Consider the following 18,666-nt stretch of genomic DNA (forward strand, 5'->3'; position numbering starts at 1 on the left):
TACAGGAAACTGTCCGTCACAGAAACCTTTCCCCCTTTTCAGCGTGCGGACGATTGTCGGTGTTTTTCCAAAGAAGAACGGTCTGATATTTATCGCTGTGATGGCTTCTACTGCGGGTACTTTGGATTCTCCTGTCAAACAGATCCAAATTGAGGGCTTGGTGAGTGTCATGCAACATTTATGTACCTATTTTGTTCATGTATAATGTCTAATATTTGAGAAAGCGGTGATACCGCGTCGCGAACATATGCGAACACAGTACTTGCTATAGCATTAGCATACTGGCTATTTTTGTGGTTATTAGTTTTATTTATATTATTTAGAATTAAAACCCTGTTAATCATGTTATGTTATTTGGGTTACGATGTATGACTGACCAAACCGATGGACATGTATATTTTGATTGTAAAGCCCGAGTACGTTCCATGCTAATGAAATGCTAACTTGTTTAAGTAGCCATGGAAAACGATGACACTTAAACCATTTATTTGTGTCTTGTTTAACATACTTAAGTCTAAATTACATCCAAATATATTACACTGCTACTACCACTTCATATATAGGGACCAAGCGTTTAACTAATCCAGGTATTAAACCCCAGTCTGTCTTGGCATCGTCGTCTCCAAATGGAAATTATGTATTATTGTACATTGAGGAATATTATCATTTTACTATTTTGATGTTGGAAAAAAAATGCTGCCACTGGCACTAATATTGTCTCACAACATGATCAGACTTAGTACTAGATTTATCCTGCTTGTATTAAGGGGGGGGTCAAGTCATTATAAATGTCCGGATATCTTAAATGATTGATCGTAAATCATACAGAAGGTGAAAATGTCATACAAATACGATAATCAACCTACAAATACGTTATTTATCGTACGTCTGGCAACGCAGCTTGGCATGCTAGTGAAAAATTACCCTTGAAGACAAGTTGGTAAATGGCCTTTTTTTACTTCATAAAAGCAACTCAACACTTTTTCCGTTACAAAGTAAGCATCCCTTAAAAATATGAAACATTATCTTAAAGAGATCAAACCCACTTTTTTTTTTTTAACCTTTTGGCATCTTCACCCGCTTTTGTGCATTTGAGATCGTCAAATGTTGAGGTGAGTACCGTATTTTTCGGAGTATAAGTCGCATCGCAGTATAAGTCGCACCTGCCGAAAATGCATAATAAAGAAGGAAAAAACATATATTAGTCGCACTGGAGCCCGGCCAAACTATGAAAAAAACTGCGACTTATAGTCCGAAAAATACGGTATATAACTATTTTGCCTTCTTCCAAAGGAACTGTTTGAGATTTGCCATGGTTTGTGACATAGTTACCGTATTTTCCGCACTATAAGGCGCACCGGATTATAAGGCGCACCTTCAATGAATGGCCTATCTTAAAACTTTGTTCATAAATAAGGCGCACCGCAATTATAAGGCGCACCGCAATTATAAGGCGCACCGCATTATAAGGCGCATAGAATAGACGCTACAGTAGAGACTGGGGTTACGTTATGCATCCCGTAGTTGCGAGACCTGCTGTGGCTCAATATTGGTCCATATATAAGGCTCACCGGATTACAAGGCGCACTGTCAGCTTTTGAGAAAATTGGAGGTTTTTAAGTGTGCCTTATAGTGCGGAAAATACGGTAATTTGTAATGTCAGCTGCGTTTTGAATTCCAAACAAAAGTATGTCCAGAGTAGGAATGTAACAATATGAACATTTCTTATCACAGGTTATCGTGACCAAAATGATCAGTTATCGTCTATCGCGGTATTTAAGCTCAAAAACTACTTCTACACACACCAAAATCTTTTGACCAAGTTATTTTTTTTCAAATGACTAATATAAATAAACACACTATTAAAAAAAACACTATTTTGCTTAACTAATAGTTAGGGATGTAACGGTATCTAATCTCGCTGTAAGATATTATTACGTATTAAGGCCATGGTATGATATTATTGTGGTATATGTCCCAAACAAGGAAGTACAGTGTTATAGTGTGTAAAATGAAGTGTCAGGAAAGTTTAGGATAAACACACTACTGTTTTTGAAGACAAACACAATGCTAAAATGTTTCTAATAATAGTTATTACGACATATATGTATTTTTAAGTGCAACGAATTATGCAGGGATATCTACTGTTTCAAGTGAGTATGAAAAAAAACTTAGTTGCATGTAGAGCTGGGCGATATGGCCTTTTTTTAATATCTCGATATTTTTAGGTCATATCGCGATACACGATATATATCTCAATATTTTGCCTTAGCCTTGAATGAACACTTGTTGTATATAATCACAGCAGTATGATGATTCTATGTGTCTACATTAAAACATTCTTGTTCATACTGCATTAATATATGCTCATTTTAAACTTTCATGCAGAGAGGGATATCACAACTCAGTCAATTGACCAACACTGTATTTATTAAACAGTTATTAAGCAGTGGTACAAACATTCATGTCATTTCAAAACAGAACGTGCAAGATTGTCAGAGACATTTTAAAACAAGCTATTAGTGCACTTTTGTGCATGATGTCCTCAAGATGACAAATCAAAACAACACTAAATTAAAGTGCACTTTTTGTATAGAACGCCACTACAATAGTTTAAAACAAATTAAGTGCACTTCTGTGCATGATGTCACACAAGATATTTCAATAACTGTCAAATAAAAATTAGCTGCATAATAGGAAATCAAATTGTGTACGTCCTTCGCTATGTGGTAGGTTCCGGCGGACGTTATCTCCTTATGTCGTGGACTATTTTTTTCATACGGTGTTGATGTGGAAATGGTTGCCTCGGCATTTTGTTGGTGTGGCACCAAACGGAGATGTTAACGTGCAGAGTTTCAAGCACTCTTCTTTCTCGAGCGGGTGACTTTTCAAATGATGCTACATATTAGCAGTAATACTACTTTTTGTAGCAACGTTTTCGCCCCACACTTGACAAATTACGGTTGTCTGTTCGACATATTCACAGTACTGTTACTGCTGCTATGAAGTTTATAAATGATGTAACTGAAGCTCTTGACAAGAAGCAGTGCTGTCTGTCCCTCTTTATTGACTTTTCAATGGCATTTGATACTGCTGATCATGTCATTTTAATCAAACGTCTTTCAGCTATTGGTTTTTCTCAGCAAGCAGTTGGATGGTTTGCAAATTACCTCACAAGTAGAACTCAGGCTGTTCAGATAGAAGGTTCCTCCTCGGACGTACTGCAAGTGAAAAAGGGTTTCCCTCAAGGTTCTGTGTTGGGCCCCTTATTATTCACTATTTACATAAATAATCTTGGACAGAATATTACAAACTCAACTTTCCATTTCTATGCTGATGATACTGTCATATACTGCACAGCACCCACTCCTGCTGAGGCCTTTAAATATCTACAACATGCATTTGACAGAGTACAAGAACAACATTGCTATCTTCAACTGGTTTTGAATGCAGAGAAAACAAAGTGTATATTTTTACCACATCAGAAACTGTAAGATCAGCACTGTGTGAGAACATTTTAACAAGAAATGGGCAACAAATTATGTTAGTATCTGCTTTTAAATATTTAGGATTTTTAATTGATGACCACTTGAGTTTTAAGGAGCACATTCAGTATGTTGTAAAAAAACCCTGAAACTTTTACTGGGATTTTATTATAGAAACAAGTCTTGCTTTTCTTTTACTGTGAAACAGAAATTGGTGGAAACAACCTTTTTACCTGTTATTGACTATGGAGATGTGTTGTACATGAATGCTACTGCTGGTTGTCTCCACAAGCTGGATAGTGTGTACCACGGGACACTGAGATTCATCACCAACTGCGCTCCCCTTACTCACCATTGCGTATTATACTCAATGGTTAACTGGACATCTTTATGTGCTCGGCGCCTCAATCATTGGTATGTTTTCATCTTCAAAACCATTCTGGGTATCACTCCATCTTATCTGTCTTGTCTTTTAACAAAGAAACAAGGAAGTCACAATCTTCGTTCAATGAATGTTCTGCAATTTGTCGTCCCCAAAGTAAGAACTGAACTGGGCAAGAAAGCATTTAGGTTTTCAGCACTGAAGGCTTGAAATAACCTACAATCGAATATTCAACTTCAAACCCTTGTTACATTGAATGAGTTTAAAGCTTCTGTGAAAGTACTGCAGTCTACCTTGTTTGTATGCAAATGTGTCATGTGAGCAAGTTTTAATGTTGTAAATGTGATGTTTTATGTGTTGTTTACTGTTTTTAATGTAACCTTGCTGCTGCCCTCTTGGCCAGGTCTCCCTTGGAAAAGAGATATTTGATCTCAATGGGATTTTTACCTGGTTAAATAAAGGCTAAATAAAATAAAATAAATATTCCCACTTGAAGCCAAACCACCGCCAGACGATGGACCCCATGCTGTTTTTCTTAGGAATTAATTCTTCCTTCATTTGTTACCAGATTCACACCTTCTTTCTCTCGTATTACCGCTCGCACCACAGCTAACTTTAGCCATGCTGCCACCTCTCTGCTCCGTGAGGGCGTATACGTATGTGACGTATATAAGAAGGTGCGCTTGTTTAAGTCTCTGTGAGAAGGAGAGACTAGAACGAGTGAGAAGAGCCTGTAGTGTAATGCCTCCAGCTAAAAGCAACTGCGTGAGAACGTATACTGAATATCACGATATAGTCCTTTTCTATATCGCACAGAGACAACCCCGCGATATATCGATATATCGCCCAGCCCTAGTTGCATGTTTATAAAATGACGTTATAAACATCCAGTGTAAAACAATAATGTTCACTTTAGTGTCTTTCAACTTTTACTTTCTGAAAAGCAGTGTCCTCCACAGTGGACATGTTTAACAGTCTGGAGAATGTTGTTTCTCAGAAAAGTTAAGTAAGGATTAACAATACTGTAAAAACCTCACAATCGGATGTTTGGCTTCGCTGGCTTCTACAGATGTAACGGTAAACGGTATAATGATAAACTGCGGTAAAATCCCAGACAGTTAGTAATACCGTTTAAATTTTTATTTACAGAAAACCCGCCATTTATTAATGCATTTTAGGCAACGCTGTATATTTCCTGAAAACTGAAGCCTTGCAGCGAATGCGCACTAGCGCTGTAAGGCTCGAGAAAACATAGCAGCGACTGCACAGACTTTTTTTGAAAATGTTACCTTCGAGTAAACGTAGCCAATCGCTTCTACTTCAGTGGAGTCTCGGTGTGCGTTTAAGAGCGCAATGCTGCTGGAGGAGAATAATATTTGATGTTGCGGTTTCATTTTGAACGTGCAACTAGCGTTTGTCCGTCAGCTGCTGTGACTGAGAGTTACCATGCAGCAGGCGATGTGTCGGGAACATTGCCACAACTTGGTTATAAAGGCTTGGAAGTTTGTTTACTGGGATGTTCACTCGTCCTTTATTATAACTGCTAACATTGTCAGTGTTCCAATAAAATCAATACTAGCTAAAATGTTTTGTCATCTCATCGAATTAAACACAGGCTGTGTTGTCAGTGAGGCACAAAGATTGTGTATTCGATGTGAGAGGTTTCAATCCTGTTTATATTTGTTGGACAAACTGTTATAACTATTACATGGTGTTGTTGAAGAAGAACAGAGCTTGTTTATTTGACTTTATCTTCATTAGTCAAAATGCTTTGTGTTTTATATTAATATCAAAAAGTAAACACCATGTTTTTTTTTATATTACTTGTTTTTTTCATTCCACAAAGTAATGACTTTAATAACCATTCATGTGACATCACATTTTGTTAATTTTTCATGGTGTGTAATTAATCCCTATACGCCATATTTCTGCTCAAACTCTCAGTGGATCTGTCCCGATACAGCATGTACATGTACACACATTGGTACATGTAAATGTGTGTACATAACTTAAAAAATACCTCTCTCTATGAAAATTTAAAAATAGAGATAAAGGCTTCATATAATAAAGAAAAGCTGATACTACTAATGAACAAAAACACAAATATGTGTCTTTATATATATATATATATATATATATATATATATATATATATATATACCGGTATACGTTTATCTAGAGCATTTTTATTAGATATTGCAAATGACATGATAGTGTCGCGTTCACACCCCAACAATGTTTTACCAAACATAATAAATAATCCTGATTAATAATCGTGATTTCAATATTGATAAAAATAATCGTAATTATTATTTTGCCCATAATCGTGCAGTCCTATGTGTAAGACTAGACCCCATATATGAACACTATTTTCGTCTGTATGGCCAAAGAGTGCAGTTACATCTTATGTCCATAAGGTGCTGTCTTGCGAAATGTTCACATTTATTTTATTTATTTATAGTATTATTTTGTTTCTGCCATATTACTTTGTTTATAAGGCTTGTGTTGCTTTCATATGTACATTCAACTTTCTACTTGAGGTACATTTTGAATATGTTTGTCTTTTTTTTTTTTTTTTTAAATAAAACTTGGTTAAAAGATTTCAGTATAAGTACTTTTTGAAAGTTTTGAGCACATTTAATTACACCGATAATAATGATAACCGTGATAATTTTGGTCACAATAACCGTGATAAGAAAGGTTCATACCGTGACATCCCTACTGCCTTCAAATATCTTTTCTGGATGACAGTCTATGAGGAGGCGACTAGGCCTGGGCTTATATTTGAGAAGTCAATTAACCGACAATAAGTTACAATTAAATTTAGGAGGTTTTCTAGCCTCGATAAATCGCCATGTGCATGCTTCAAGAGCTTTCACGCTTTTTGTCGCTTTTAGCGGCTAAATGCGTTTGCACCATAGCGGAACGAAAAAAAAGGGGGTTAATTATCTTGTCCTCATGTCTGGTCTTTGATTCTTTGTGCAGCGACGCGGGGCCCCTGGCCCACGAGCATCACACAGTGCTCCTCGTTAGCATGTAGCAGCTAACATGGACAAAATGATCACAAAACCATTTTCCACCGCACCGATGTGGTAATATTTCAGTTTAATACCTTGGAACAAGATAATACCTGGGATTTATATAGCGCTTTTCTAAGTACCCAAAGTCGCTTTACATGTAGAACCCATCATTCATTCACACCTGGTGGTGGTAAGCTACTTTCATAGCCACAGCTGCCCTGGGGTAGAGAGATGATTCTATTAACACTGAGAAGCCAGTTTGCAGAATGTGCAATCACGTTCGGTGAACAAACCAGGTCAGTGTAAACAAAACAGTTCAAAATAGTGTGCATTCACAGAAAGTGTGGTTCAAACACATCGCCAGAGACATGCTGCCATTCAATTGTGTTTTAAAAAGTACTGTCATGTTGTCAGGTCGCTGTTCCTCACTTGGAATCTGCCAGACTTAATTTTGTTATGCGTATGACCTGCTAATACATCTGTTCAAACTGTAGTGATTATATTGTTCATTTTCACTTTTGTTTAAGAAAGTCCTAACTTGATTGTCAGTTAAGTAATGTACAACTCTACTTCTGCCTAGGGCTGGGTGATATAGATTTAGATTGGTCAGATATAGTCCCTCGACTCGACTCAATTTGACCAATCTAAATCTATGAGCATGAACTGAAGAAGCCTACTTGGATGAGCGGCGAAACCTCTTCTAAGACAAACCAGTTGCGATCGATTGAACGCCTGAGATGACATGCAATAAGTCTTTATTATTTTTATATGAAATTATTTTACTAATATTTATTTTAGGTTGATCTTAAATTGTTAAATAATGTTATAAATAGCCCACAATGTTTCCTTGCTCTCAGATCACTTTGAGAAAATGTTGGGTTTCCTCATCTATCTTGAAGACAAATGTTCTAAGGTGGTTATTTCCAACAGACAATGAGCAAAGTCTCAGTCATATACTGCTTCAAGATTGTATTTATGAGAAACGGTGAGTGTTGACTGTGTAGTACTGCTCTGTAAACAGCAGAGGACAAACTTGCTTCATGTCCATGTAGTTCCACTCCCACCCCACTTGCCCCCCTCAATCCCTGCAGCCCCCAATACCATGGACACAAAGCAGTTCATTTTCCCAGTGTGACTTAAACTTGCCAGCTGCTGCCTTTCTTTTATCTTGCTAATTAAAGTTGCCCTGGAGTCTCCGGGACCCTAATTTCAAATCTAAATATTTCACCTCAATGTGTATTCTGTAGAGCTCTAATGAGATTTTCTTTACTCATTCTGCCATTCTTATCAACCAAACGTTTTAAATAAAAAAACAGCATAACCTCCGTTTGAGCCTTTGCAATAAAGCAAAGGTGTGTGTTTCAGAAAGTGATATGAAATGTCTTCTGCCCTTGTGTAGTGATGTGCAACACTTGCTCGTGTGTTTCGTCATGATTTATCTGTCGGAGGTATAGCTACAGGTGCACCCTCAGCAGCAGCCTCATTGCTCTGTTGTTGCCATGATTTGAAGCCCATCAGCAGTCGTGTTGCCTCTAAAGTGGCCAGCTCCACAGTGAGAGGTTCTATCGCACACCTATTAAGATCAAACAGTTGCTGTAAATTTGATGATACCCTTTTTTTTAATTTCAAGCTATGATTTGTGGCACTCAGTTAACAAGCTCTGGTTAAAGCCACAGTACAGTTTACAAATGAGATCTGATACGTTTGCACTCTGGAGCGTATTACTCTTGGATTAGCATTGCAAGTGCAGGTACAAGCCATTAATTTTTTGCCAGAACAAATGCATACTCATAGTTTAATTCGCATAAATGCTTTATAGCACAATTGTAATGGACGCCCAGCGCGGTTCGAATGGCCTCGTGTGAATACGTCTCTAGTGTGAGTACACTCCTAGATAGGGGTGTAACAATTGATCGATACGATTTATATTCCTTAAATTCAAGTAAATCGACCTGTGCTCTGCTAGTTGGCATTCCATAAGATATATACCGATCGATTAAAAAAGGTAATTAATTGATTTTATCAGTACTAGAAAATAAAATCCATCCATCCATCCATCTTCTTCAGCTTATCCGAGGTCGGGTCGCGGGGGCAGCAGCCTAAGCAGGGAAGCCCAGACTTCCCTCTCCCCAGCCACTTCGTCCAGCTCTTCCTGTGGGACCCCGAGGCGTTCCCAGGCCAGCCGGGAGACATAGTCTTCCCAACGTGTCCTGGGTCTTCCCCGCGGCCTCCTACCGGTTGGACGTGCCCTAAACACCTCCCTAGGGAGGCGTTCGGGTGGCATCCTGACAAGATGCCCGAACCACCTCATCTGGCTCCTCTCGATGTGGAGGAGCAGCGGCTTTACTTTGAGCTCCTCCCGGATGGCAGAGCTTCTCACCCTATCTCTAAGGGAGAGCCCCGCCACCCGGCGGAGGAAACTCATTTCGGCCGCTTGTACCCGTGATCTTGTCCTTTCGGTCATAACCCAAAGCTCATGACCATAGGTGAGGATGGGAACGTAGATCGACCGGTAAATTGAGAGCTTTGCCTTCCGGCTCAGCTCCTTCTTCACCACAACGGATCGATACATCGTCCGCATTACTGAAGACGCCGCACCGATCCGCCTGTCGATCTCACGATCCACTCTTCCCTCACTCGTGAACAAGACTCCGAGGTACTTGAACTCCTCCACTTGGGGCAAGATCTCCTCCCCAACCCGGAGATGGCACTACACCCTTTTCCGGGCGAGAACCATGGACTCGGACTTGGAGGTGCTGATTCTCATCCCAGCCGCTTAACACTCAGCTGCGAACCGATCCAGTGAGAGCTGAAGATCCGAATGGTGTTCTGCTGACCTCGACTGCGGACCTAGAAAGCTCCGCCCCTCTCTTCACCCGAGTGTCCAAAACATGAGAAAATAAAATATTGGCTTCAAAAACGGCAGACTTTATTTAATGTTGTTTTTAGCATTTTTAAATGGATAAAAACTTAACCTTTTACGCAAGTATGTCGCCCGGTTGTGACATCATCACCAGGCGCTATCAGTCATCAAAACAAGTAGGGCGAATACCCGAAGACAGGGTTTCCGTGGGGCATTAAAATTCATTCAATTGGTTTTGCGAAAATTAAGGCCTTAAATGGCATTAAAAAGCATTACATTTGATGTCCCGAGGCATTAAAGCAATTATACAATTGCAGGACTGGGCTGATAGTAGTAAGTCAATCAATCGAACAGTTAATGAAAATGAACTCAATAACTTTGCCATCATCGATACACTGCTTTGTCTGTCTGTGTGTTTCTTCCCTTCGGCTGCAGCTTTCAAACTGGGCACAAGAGGTTAGGTAAGGTCCAAAAGCGTGAAAAGTGCTGCCTCAATACAGCAAAATGAAACGGCTCTCGGGGCTCAAACTTTGCCATTCTTTGGTCACTGTAAGCGTGTACCGTATTTTCCGCACTATAAGGCGCACCTAAAAACCACAATTTTTCTCAAAAGCTGACAGTGCGCCTAATAACCCGGTGCGCTTTATTACGATTCATTTTCATAAAGTTTCGGTCTCGCAACTTCGGTAAACAGCCGCCATCTTTTTTCCCGGTAGAACAGGAAGCGCTTCTTCTTCTACGCAAGCAACCGCCAAGGAAAGCACCCGCCCCCATAGAACAGGAAGCGCTTCACCCGCCCCCATAGAACAGGAAGCGCTTCACCCGCCCCCGGAAGAAGAAGAAAAAACGCGCGGATATCACCGTACGTTTCATTTCCTGTTTACATCTGTAAAGACCACAAAATGGCTCCTACAAAGGACAAGGATCCGGTTCATAAAAAGACGCAATCTCTCCATCCGCACACGGATTACTACCGTATTTCACAGCAACTGATATTCCTGTGAACTGCACTGTGGAACGGGAGCACGTACGGTGAATATTCGCACCACAGAGAATGAGGAGTCATCCTTCACTGTGGTTCTAGCTTGCCATGCTAACTTCCACCCATCCAAAAGAGACCTTTCCAGCCGGCGTCATCATAAAAGCTAACTCGAAGGGATGGATGGATGAAGAAAAGATGAGCGAGTGGTTAAGGGAAGTTTACGCGAAGAGGCCGGGTGGCTTTTTTCACACAGCTCCGAAGGCGAACACACCTTCACTAAGACGGGCAGATAGCGCCGGTCGACATACGCCAACATCTGCCAGTGGATCGTAAATGCCTGGGCAGATAGTTTCGGTCACAACTGTGGTCCGAGCTTTCCGGAAGGCAGGATTCACAGAACTGCTGCACAACAACAGCGACACTGAATCCGATGACTTCTACGAGGCGGAGCCGGCCATTTTTGGATCCCACGCTTCCGCAACTTTTCAATTCGGACACCGAAGACGAAGAATTCGAAGGATTTACGAATGAAGAATAACTTCAGAAGGTGAGCGCTATGTTTATTTTGTGTGTTGTGACATTAACGTTCGAGCAACATTATGTTGCTATTTATTGCTCTACACCATTTTGAATTTTACTATGTTTGTGATTGCACATTTGCGTACATTTTGGGACAGAGTTGTTAGAACGCTGGTTTTCAATATATTATTAAAGTTTGACTGAACTATCTGACTGTTTTTTTGACATTCACTTTAGCGCAGCGTTTTTTTGACATTCACTTTAGCGCAGCGTAGGCGCGGCTTTTAGTCCGGGGCGGCTTATTGGTGGACAAAATTATGAAATATGTAATTCATAGAAGGTGCGGCTAATAATCCGGTGCGCCTTATAGTGCGGAAAATACGGTAATTCCTAACTCTAATGCCATGTCATGTTTTTTAGGATGCTGAACTTGTTATGTACACGCCTCCTTTGTTTCAGTTGTCTCCAGTTTAACACACATAATCTAACTTGGCTAACATTGTCTCCAGTTCAACACACATGAGCTAACTTGGCTAACATCGTCTCCAGTTCAACACAAATGAGCTAGCTTGGCTAACATTAGCAGCTGTCGTGACGCAACTCGGGTGACCTACGGTTGCCTAGGATGGACAAGACCACAACTCTTATTTTATGTCATTCCCACAGTAAATGAATGAAAGTTCCTTCATCTGCCTGACACTTTATACATGATTTGCTATTAACTGAACCCAGTTTAAACAACTGAGGGGTTGTCCCAATACCAATATTTTGGTACCGGTTTGTTTGTGTCTTTTGTGCATAATTTTATTTTTTCACGTTTGCATTTCGTGATCGCACTCTACAATGGCATATTTATTTTACAAACCCCGTTTCCATATGAGTTGGGAAATTGTGTTAGATGTAAATATAAACGAAACACAATGATTTGCAAATCATTTTCAACCCATAATCAGTTGAATATGCTACAAAGACAACATATTTGATGTTCAAACTGATAAAAACATTTTTTTTGCAAATAATCATTAACTTTAGAATTTGATGCCAGCAACACGTGACAAAGAAGTTGGGAAAGGTGGCAATAAATACTGATAAAGTTGAGGAATGCTCATCAAACACTTATTTGGAACATCCCACAGGTGAACAGGCAAATTGGGAACAGGTGGGTGCCATGATTGGGTATAAAAGTAGATTCCATGAAATGCTCAGTCATTCACAAACAAGGATGGGGCGAGGGTCACCACTTTGTCAACAAATGCGTGAGGAAATTGTTGAACAGTTTAAGAAAAACCTTTCTCAACCAGCTATTGCAAGGAATTTAGGGATTTCACCATCTACGGTCCGTAATATCATCAAAGGGTTCAGAGAATCTGAAGAAATCACTGCACGTAAGCAGCTATGCCCGTGACCTTCGATCCCTCAGGCTGTACTGCATCAACAAGCGACATCAGTGTGTAAAGCAGGGGTGTCAAACTCAAATACAGAGTAGTCCAAAATTTAAAACTGAACAAAGCCGCGGGCCAAGGTTGAACAAATTAACCTTTTGATAGGCACCCAAACACGTTTTGCGTTAAATATTGAACAAGCAAGGCTTATATAACTTTATAGTGACATGCAAAATCGAGTTTCAAATAATAATAATAATTAAAAAATATCAATGGCATATCAAATACAATTTAAATAAAAATTGAATGCCTCTTTTCTATTTGCAGCCTTCTAAGGTAAATATCAACATTAACTTTCTCCACAGGCTAATAAATTTGATAATACCGGTAAAATAATGAATAAACCAACCATTCAGGACTTTAAATTGCTCAGTTTGCAACACACTGATCTAATCTGATGTGCCCAAGCCAGATACCTGCCATCTTTTCTTGGATGCTAGTTCATTAATGTCAGGGCTCAGGCTTAGAGCTGAGGCATCTTTCATTATCGAACGAAGGTGTTCATCAGTCATTATATCTCGTATTCCACAGTCTTGGGGGCGTGCCTTACAGACACTGCTTTTAACGTCCTCTACGAGCTGACGTCACGTCCGTTTTTCATCCCTTCTAACAATGTGCCCGCCCAGTCACAAGATATGAGCGGCTCCTGTACGCACACACACCTAAATGCAAAGCATACTTCATCAACAGCGATACAGTTTACACTGAGAGTGGCCGTATAAGCAACTTTAACATTGTTACAAATATGCGCCACACTGTGAATCCACACCAAACAAGAATGACAAACACATTTTGGGAGAACATCCGCACAGTAACACAACATAAACACAACAGAACAAATACCCAGAACCCTTTGCAGCGCTAACTCTTCCGGGAAGCTACAATATACACCCCCGCTACCTCCAACCCCCCCCCCCCCCACACACACACACCTTGTAGCGTCAGGATACAGGTATTGTGCCGGATAATGCACCCCCGGCGTAGAATGCACCCCCTGACGGGAGTGTTAAATCAACTAAAGCCCACACTTAAAGTTTCCACGTGCAAGATATCGGGGCAACACCCTTCACTGTACCCGGCAGTGGGTCTCCGCAGCTCTACCACAATCTCTTATTTAGCAGTTACTTTATTAATATTCAATTCACAATGGATGTCATTTTTTGATTGTGTCACATTGCTTGCATTATAGCCAGTAACAGTAAATATTGGAATAGTATATTATTATTATCATATAATTATTTGCAATGAAGGCAGAGGAAATGAATCACAACAACTGCAGTTTCAGTACATGAGTTTATTAATTTATATAGGTTATAAAAATACTTAGTTTTTAAATGATCATCCAAATTGGTATAAACGTGTTTGTGTCATTTATTTTTTCTCTGTTGTTGTCCAAGTCCTCCTTGATTATTCTTCACGGGAAAAAAAGCAGAAAAGTTAAACACAAGATCACAATAATCATTGATAGAAGTGAACATTTTCAAATAACATGCAAATGTACACAAAAAACAGCAATAATCTATATTGGTACATTGATGCACATGTTTATAGTACTTCACATTTCTGGCCACAAATTAATTGAACATACTTAACTTATTGCGGTTTAAAAAAGTAAATTAGAAGATGTCAGGTTTTACTTTCAAACATTGGAAAAAGCTCCGGGAACTAAGTTGTCTGCAATGGCCGGCTACATGTCTCTCCCTCGGGGTAAAGAGAGGGTCAGAGCACGGAGGTCGCTCAACATTACGATAGTCGAGGTCTCGTGTTTTGACACAAATGTATATCACTTGACTTGTCTGCTTTTGGCTGTTTTCAATGAATAAATAAAGCTATACTTACATTTTAAGGTGGCGTCTCCGTCAACGTTCCCTCCAAGGTGCACGTCTGTGCAATTGCGCACTGCTCAAGCGTCCTCTGCGCACGACAAATCTATGCCACGCACAAAATCAAATAAAAAAATAAGCGCATAACAATTTTCGACACACGGACACGATAGAGAAAACGGTTTTCATCATCATTGTTCAGAATTTGTTGAAAGGACTAGTTGGTACAATCCCTGGGGACTCTGCATGGCAGGGGCGTCCTCCTCCCTGAGCCAGGCTTGCACCTATTAAAATATCGTAACGTCTGTCGAGACGCTTTGAGGACATGAATTCCATCCATCACTTTACTGAGCAAAACTCTTTATTGTCGGCCATAAACACATCACCAAAACATTAGTAAAAAAAAGTATATCTAGCAAAAGTGGTCATTTTCTGCAGTACAAACCACACCAAAAGTAACTTTGTTATATCAACAGCAGCCGCTCGCTCTTTCTCACTTGCGCCAACACATGCACATATGGCACTTAGCCAGTGATGCGTTTACAGCCACACAAAAAGTCGGACAACTCCAACACCACACATAAAGTGTCATTCCAGGTCGTTACACTATGATTTACCAATCAAATGTGTGCTTATTCTAGTGTAATTTATTAGGAATCTTAATTTATAAATATTAATCATGAAATGCTGTTAGTATATTAAATAAATACTAATAAAAATATATTTTTTACAAACAGGAAGTTGCAGGAATGTACACATGATCCCCTGCTTACATCTCATTGTGCTTACATCTCATTGTGCAACATGTGAATGTTTTAATGGGAAGTAAATGCAATGTCTGAAAGGGGTAAACATTATTTCCAAAGCAGGACCTCCACCCAGACAAACAATACAAGTACACAGTTCATGAAAAACAATATTTTTTGTTATTGTCATTGTAAGTGAGCCTAAACACTTATATTAGAAAATAACCTCATGGAAATGACTGCTGTCATTTGATTATAATAATAAGAGAATGTTGTCTGTCTATCTGTGTTGGCCCTGCGATGAGGTGGGGACTTGTCCAGGGTGTATCCCGCCTTCCGCCAGAATACAGCTGAAATAGGCTCCAGCGACCCCGAAAGGGACAAGCGGTAGAAAATGGATGGATGGATGGAGATTGAACTAGTTATTTAGTCAGGTTTGGGACAGGTGTGCTGCTGGTGTAGCCACAGTGTGCACGTCTGATGTTGCTCACATGGGCTCCACTGAATGCTCAGGGAGTTTTTGCGTTTGCTCACACACATGAAAAATTAGAGGGAACATTGGTCTCCGTGTTGAAAATTATTTTCAGAGTTGAGCGCGCCAAGAATTTCGGGAAATGAAAGGACGCAAAGTTTACAGGGATGCAACCTTTATGCTAATGGGAGAATAGGACACATTTGTCGGCCGCATTGGAAGGACCCTTGAAACTTTTTTGAATTGGAACAGCCTTCACGTACCGTGATCACGTCAGCACCCCACAAATGCGCACTGCAAAGGATGCAGCCGCCGAATTGAGACGCAGCCATTGTTAAAACAAATCGTTACACCCCCTAGTTCACCCCTAATTCCACTGTACTGCAGTGTAGAAATGTGTTGTTGTAATACACTGTTGTGTGGAGCCAGGCTGGGAAACTATGCATCATATTGTTGTTTGCTTTATATGCTCTTGCGACATCAAACTGTATCTGGACTTTGAAGGATATGGGGAAATTAAAGTGTAAATTTGGTGTCCTGCAAAGCAAAAACAATGATACTGTGCATTTGGCCCGAGGTGTCTACATTGAATTTTTTTGAAAAACTTTAGAAAGCTTTGTTGACCACAAAGTTCGGACACTCTTAAACAAGTGCTGCAAAGAGTGTCTCGTCTGTACATCCCAGAATGTATCAGATGGGATTTTATGTTGGAAACTTTTTTCCCTTAAATTTGATTCGCCAGCCTTCATATATAGACTCCAGATGCCTTCCCAGCCGAGCATGTGCAAAAACCTCGAGGTGGCTATAGGCTATATTGTTACACCCAATCTGTGTTGACATTAAAATCACTTTTTACAGCCAGGTTTTCAAAAGGACTGATTGCTGTAGTGACTGCACTTAAATTTAATTGCAGTGTTTGTTCAATCAGTTGTCCATAATCTTTAAATTAAGTATTTTTTTTATGTAGCCTATATTTGCATTTATCCTACAAATTATAGAACGCACTGAAGGAATAAGGTCAGAATTAATTTGACTGTAAGATCTGATTTTATAACCCCATTCGTTACTCATACAACAGTGGGTGTGGTGTCGAAAAACGTACAAACTCAAAACTCAGCCACATGAAACATCTTTGGGAACATATATTTTGAGCCAGGTTTGCTTAATAATTTTTGTGAAGCCTGCTCTCCCTAATGGACACAACTTTTAAACTATGAAGGTTTAACCAGCTCTACATTTTCTTCCAATGTCAGGTTGTTGTTGGTGTAAAGTGTCCCCTTTGCCATTTGGCGGTTCACTTACTGCGGTCTTAGTATATCGAAGATTTTAGAATACCATGCAGGGTTTCACCCAGATTACCAATATACTGTACTTGTGTTGGTGGATGCATGGTTAGGGGCATATATTTTCTTTAAAAATGCTTAAACAATGTTATACATATATTGAAAAACAAATCTGTGGTATTAGTTATAAGTAACATATTTTTTTCTTATATCGTTGCTGCATTTTGTACAATGTAAGACAGGCTGCACTGTATTCTGCCTTCTCCACGATCAATTACATGTAGGGGAAACCCTGTCCCGAGTATATTGAGATTTCAGTACCCATTTACGTTTTCATGTTACTGTTAGGAATGTTTTAGAGTGTATGACGTGTTATAAGTAGGGCTGTCAAACGATTAAAATATTTTGTCTGTTAACTTGTAAATAATTGCACTTAATCGTAGTTAGTTTGTGTGAGTGTACCTTCAACAGATAATTTAAATTTTTAAAATATAATAAACATGGAACTTGGTATGTAACAATAAACATTACTAATAATAACTGCCGTAAAATTTGTGATGTTTATATTATTGTTTTTATTTTAAAATAATCCTAAAACCGTGATTGATAACTGCACTTTAATAAAACTCACGGACTAACTGGCACCAGCTTGCTGGCTTAAATGCTTACATGTAAACAAGAGAAATTAGTGTTTTTTTCCTATTAAGTTACAACATACCCCAATCTAAACTTGTATAAACACATTGGTGTGTGAACAACCAAGTTATTCAATTGGGAACATTGAACTTACAAATATACTATAAATAAGTAAACAAATATAAAATACATAAACAATCATTATCTAATTAAAAAAAAAAGCTAGTTTAAAAAAAAATACTGTAAAAAAGTAATCAATTATAGTTACTTGTTACTTTACCAAAAAAATTATTTCATTACCCAATGAAATTACTATTTATCAAATGTAATAATTTAGTAAAGAAAGTAATTAGTGCTTTACTAAAAAAAACTTGAAATATGTCATATGCAGTTGACAGAAGTTTATGAGAGCAGCGTGCGTGTGTGTGCCTTTAAAAGGCGGTCTCTGTTAACAAGCAACGTGTGATGTCAGCGGGGGTTTCAGCTGAAGTTTGAACTGTATTTGTTAGCTTTAGCAGTAAGCAGCGGCAGTTTATGTCTCCTACGGCTGCTCTGTTGAATCTTTTCACTGACTTGTGTTATCTCTCATTGGTAAAGAGGAGCCGCCACCCGCTCCTCAAGGCTGTACGCCTAGCTTTTTCACCAGTATCACCGGTGCTACTAAATGGAAAAAAATTAGTAGCACAACATTTTTTTCTGTAGCACAGAGAAAATTTAGGCGCAATATCAAATGTCTTAAATATCAAAATGTCATTATTAACACTCAACGTAAACATGTGCACTAATACATTGACACAATGCCATCATAAGACATACTGCAACACTCAAACACATAGAACATCCCTAACCTGTGCTAGCATTGTCGCTAACACAAGTGTAAGGCTGGGCGACATGGACCAAAACTCATATCCCATTATAGTTTGGCCCATAAACTAACCCATAAATGGAAATATCCGTTGACATAACTAAATATCTCCACCATGCTTTGATTTCAAATTTTCGGGACTGATGGG

At 39.2% G+C, this 18,666-nt stretch overlaps 1 protein-coding gene across 1 annotated transcript in view; it reads left to right on the top strand.

Annotated features, from left to right (window-relative positions):
• LOC133594133 (eukaryotic translation initiation factor 3 subunit H) overlaps positions 1-18,666 on the top strand; it is a 125,028-nt gene continuing 106,362 nt past the window's right edge. The window contains exon 1 of the mRNA XM_061946889.2: positions 1-160. Within this exon, the coding sequence (XP_061802873.2) occupies positions 101-160 (60 nt within the window). The 5' untranslated portion in view covers positions 1-100. The remainder of the gene's footprint in view (positions 161-18,666) is intronic.

Source organism: Nerophis lumbriciformis, linkage group LG04 (assembly GCF_033978685.3).
Source record: "Nerophis lumbriciformis linkage group LG04, RoL_Nlum_v2.1, whole genome shotgun sequence".
Lineage (NCBI taxonomy): Eukaryota > Metazoa > Chordata > Actinopteri > Syngnathiformes > Syngnathidae > Nerophis > Nerophis lumbriciformis.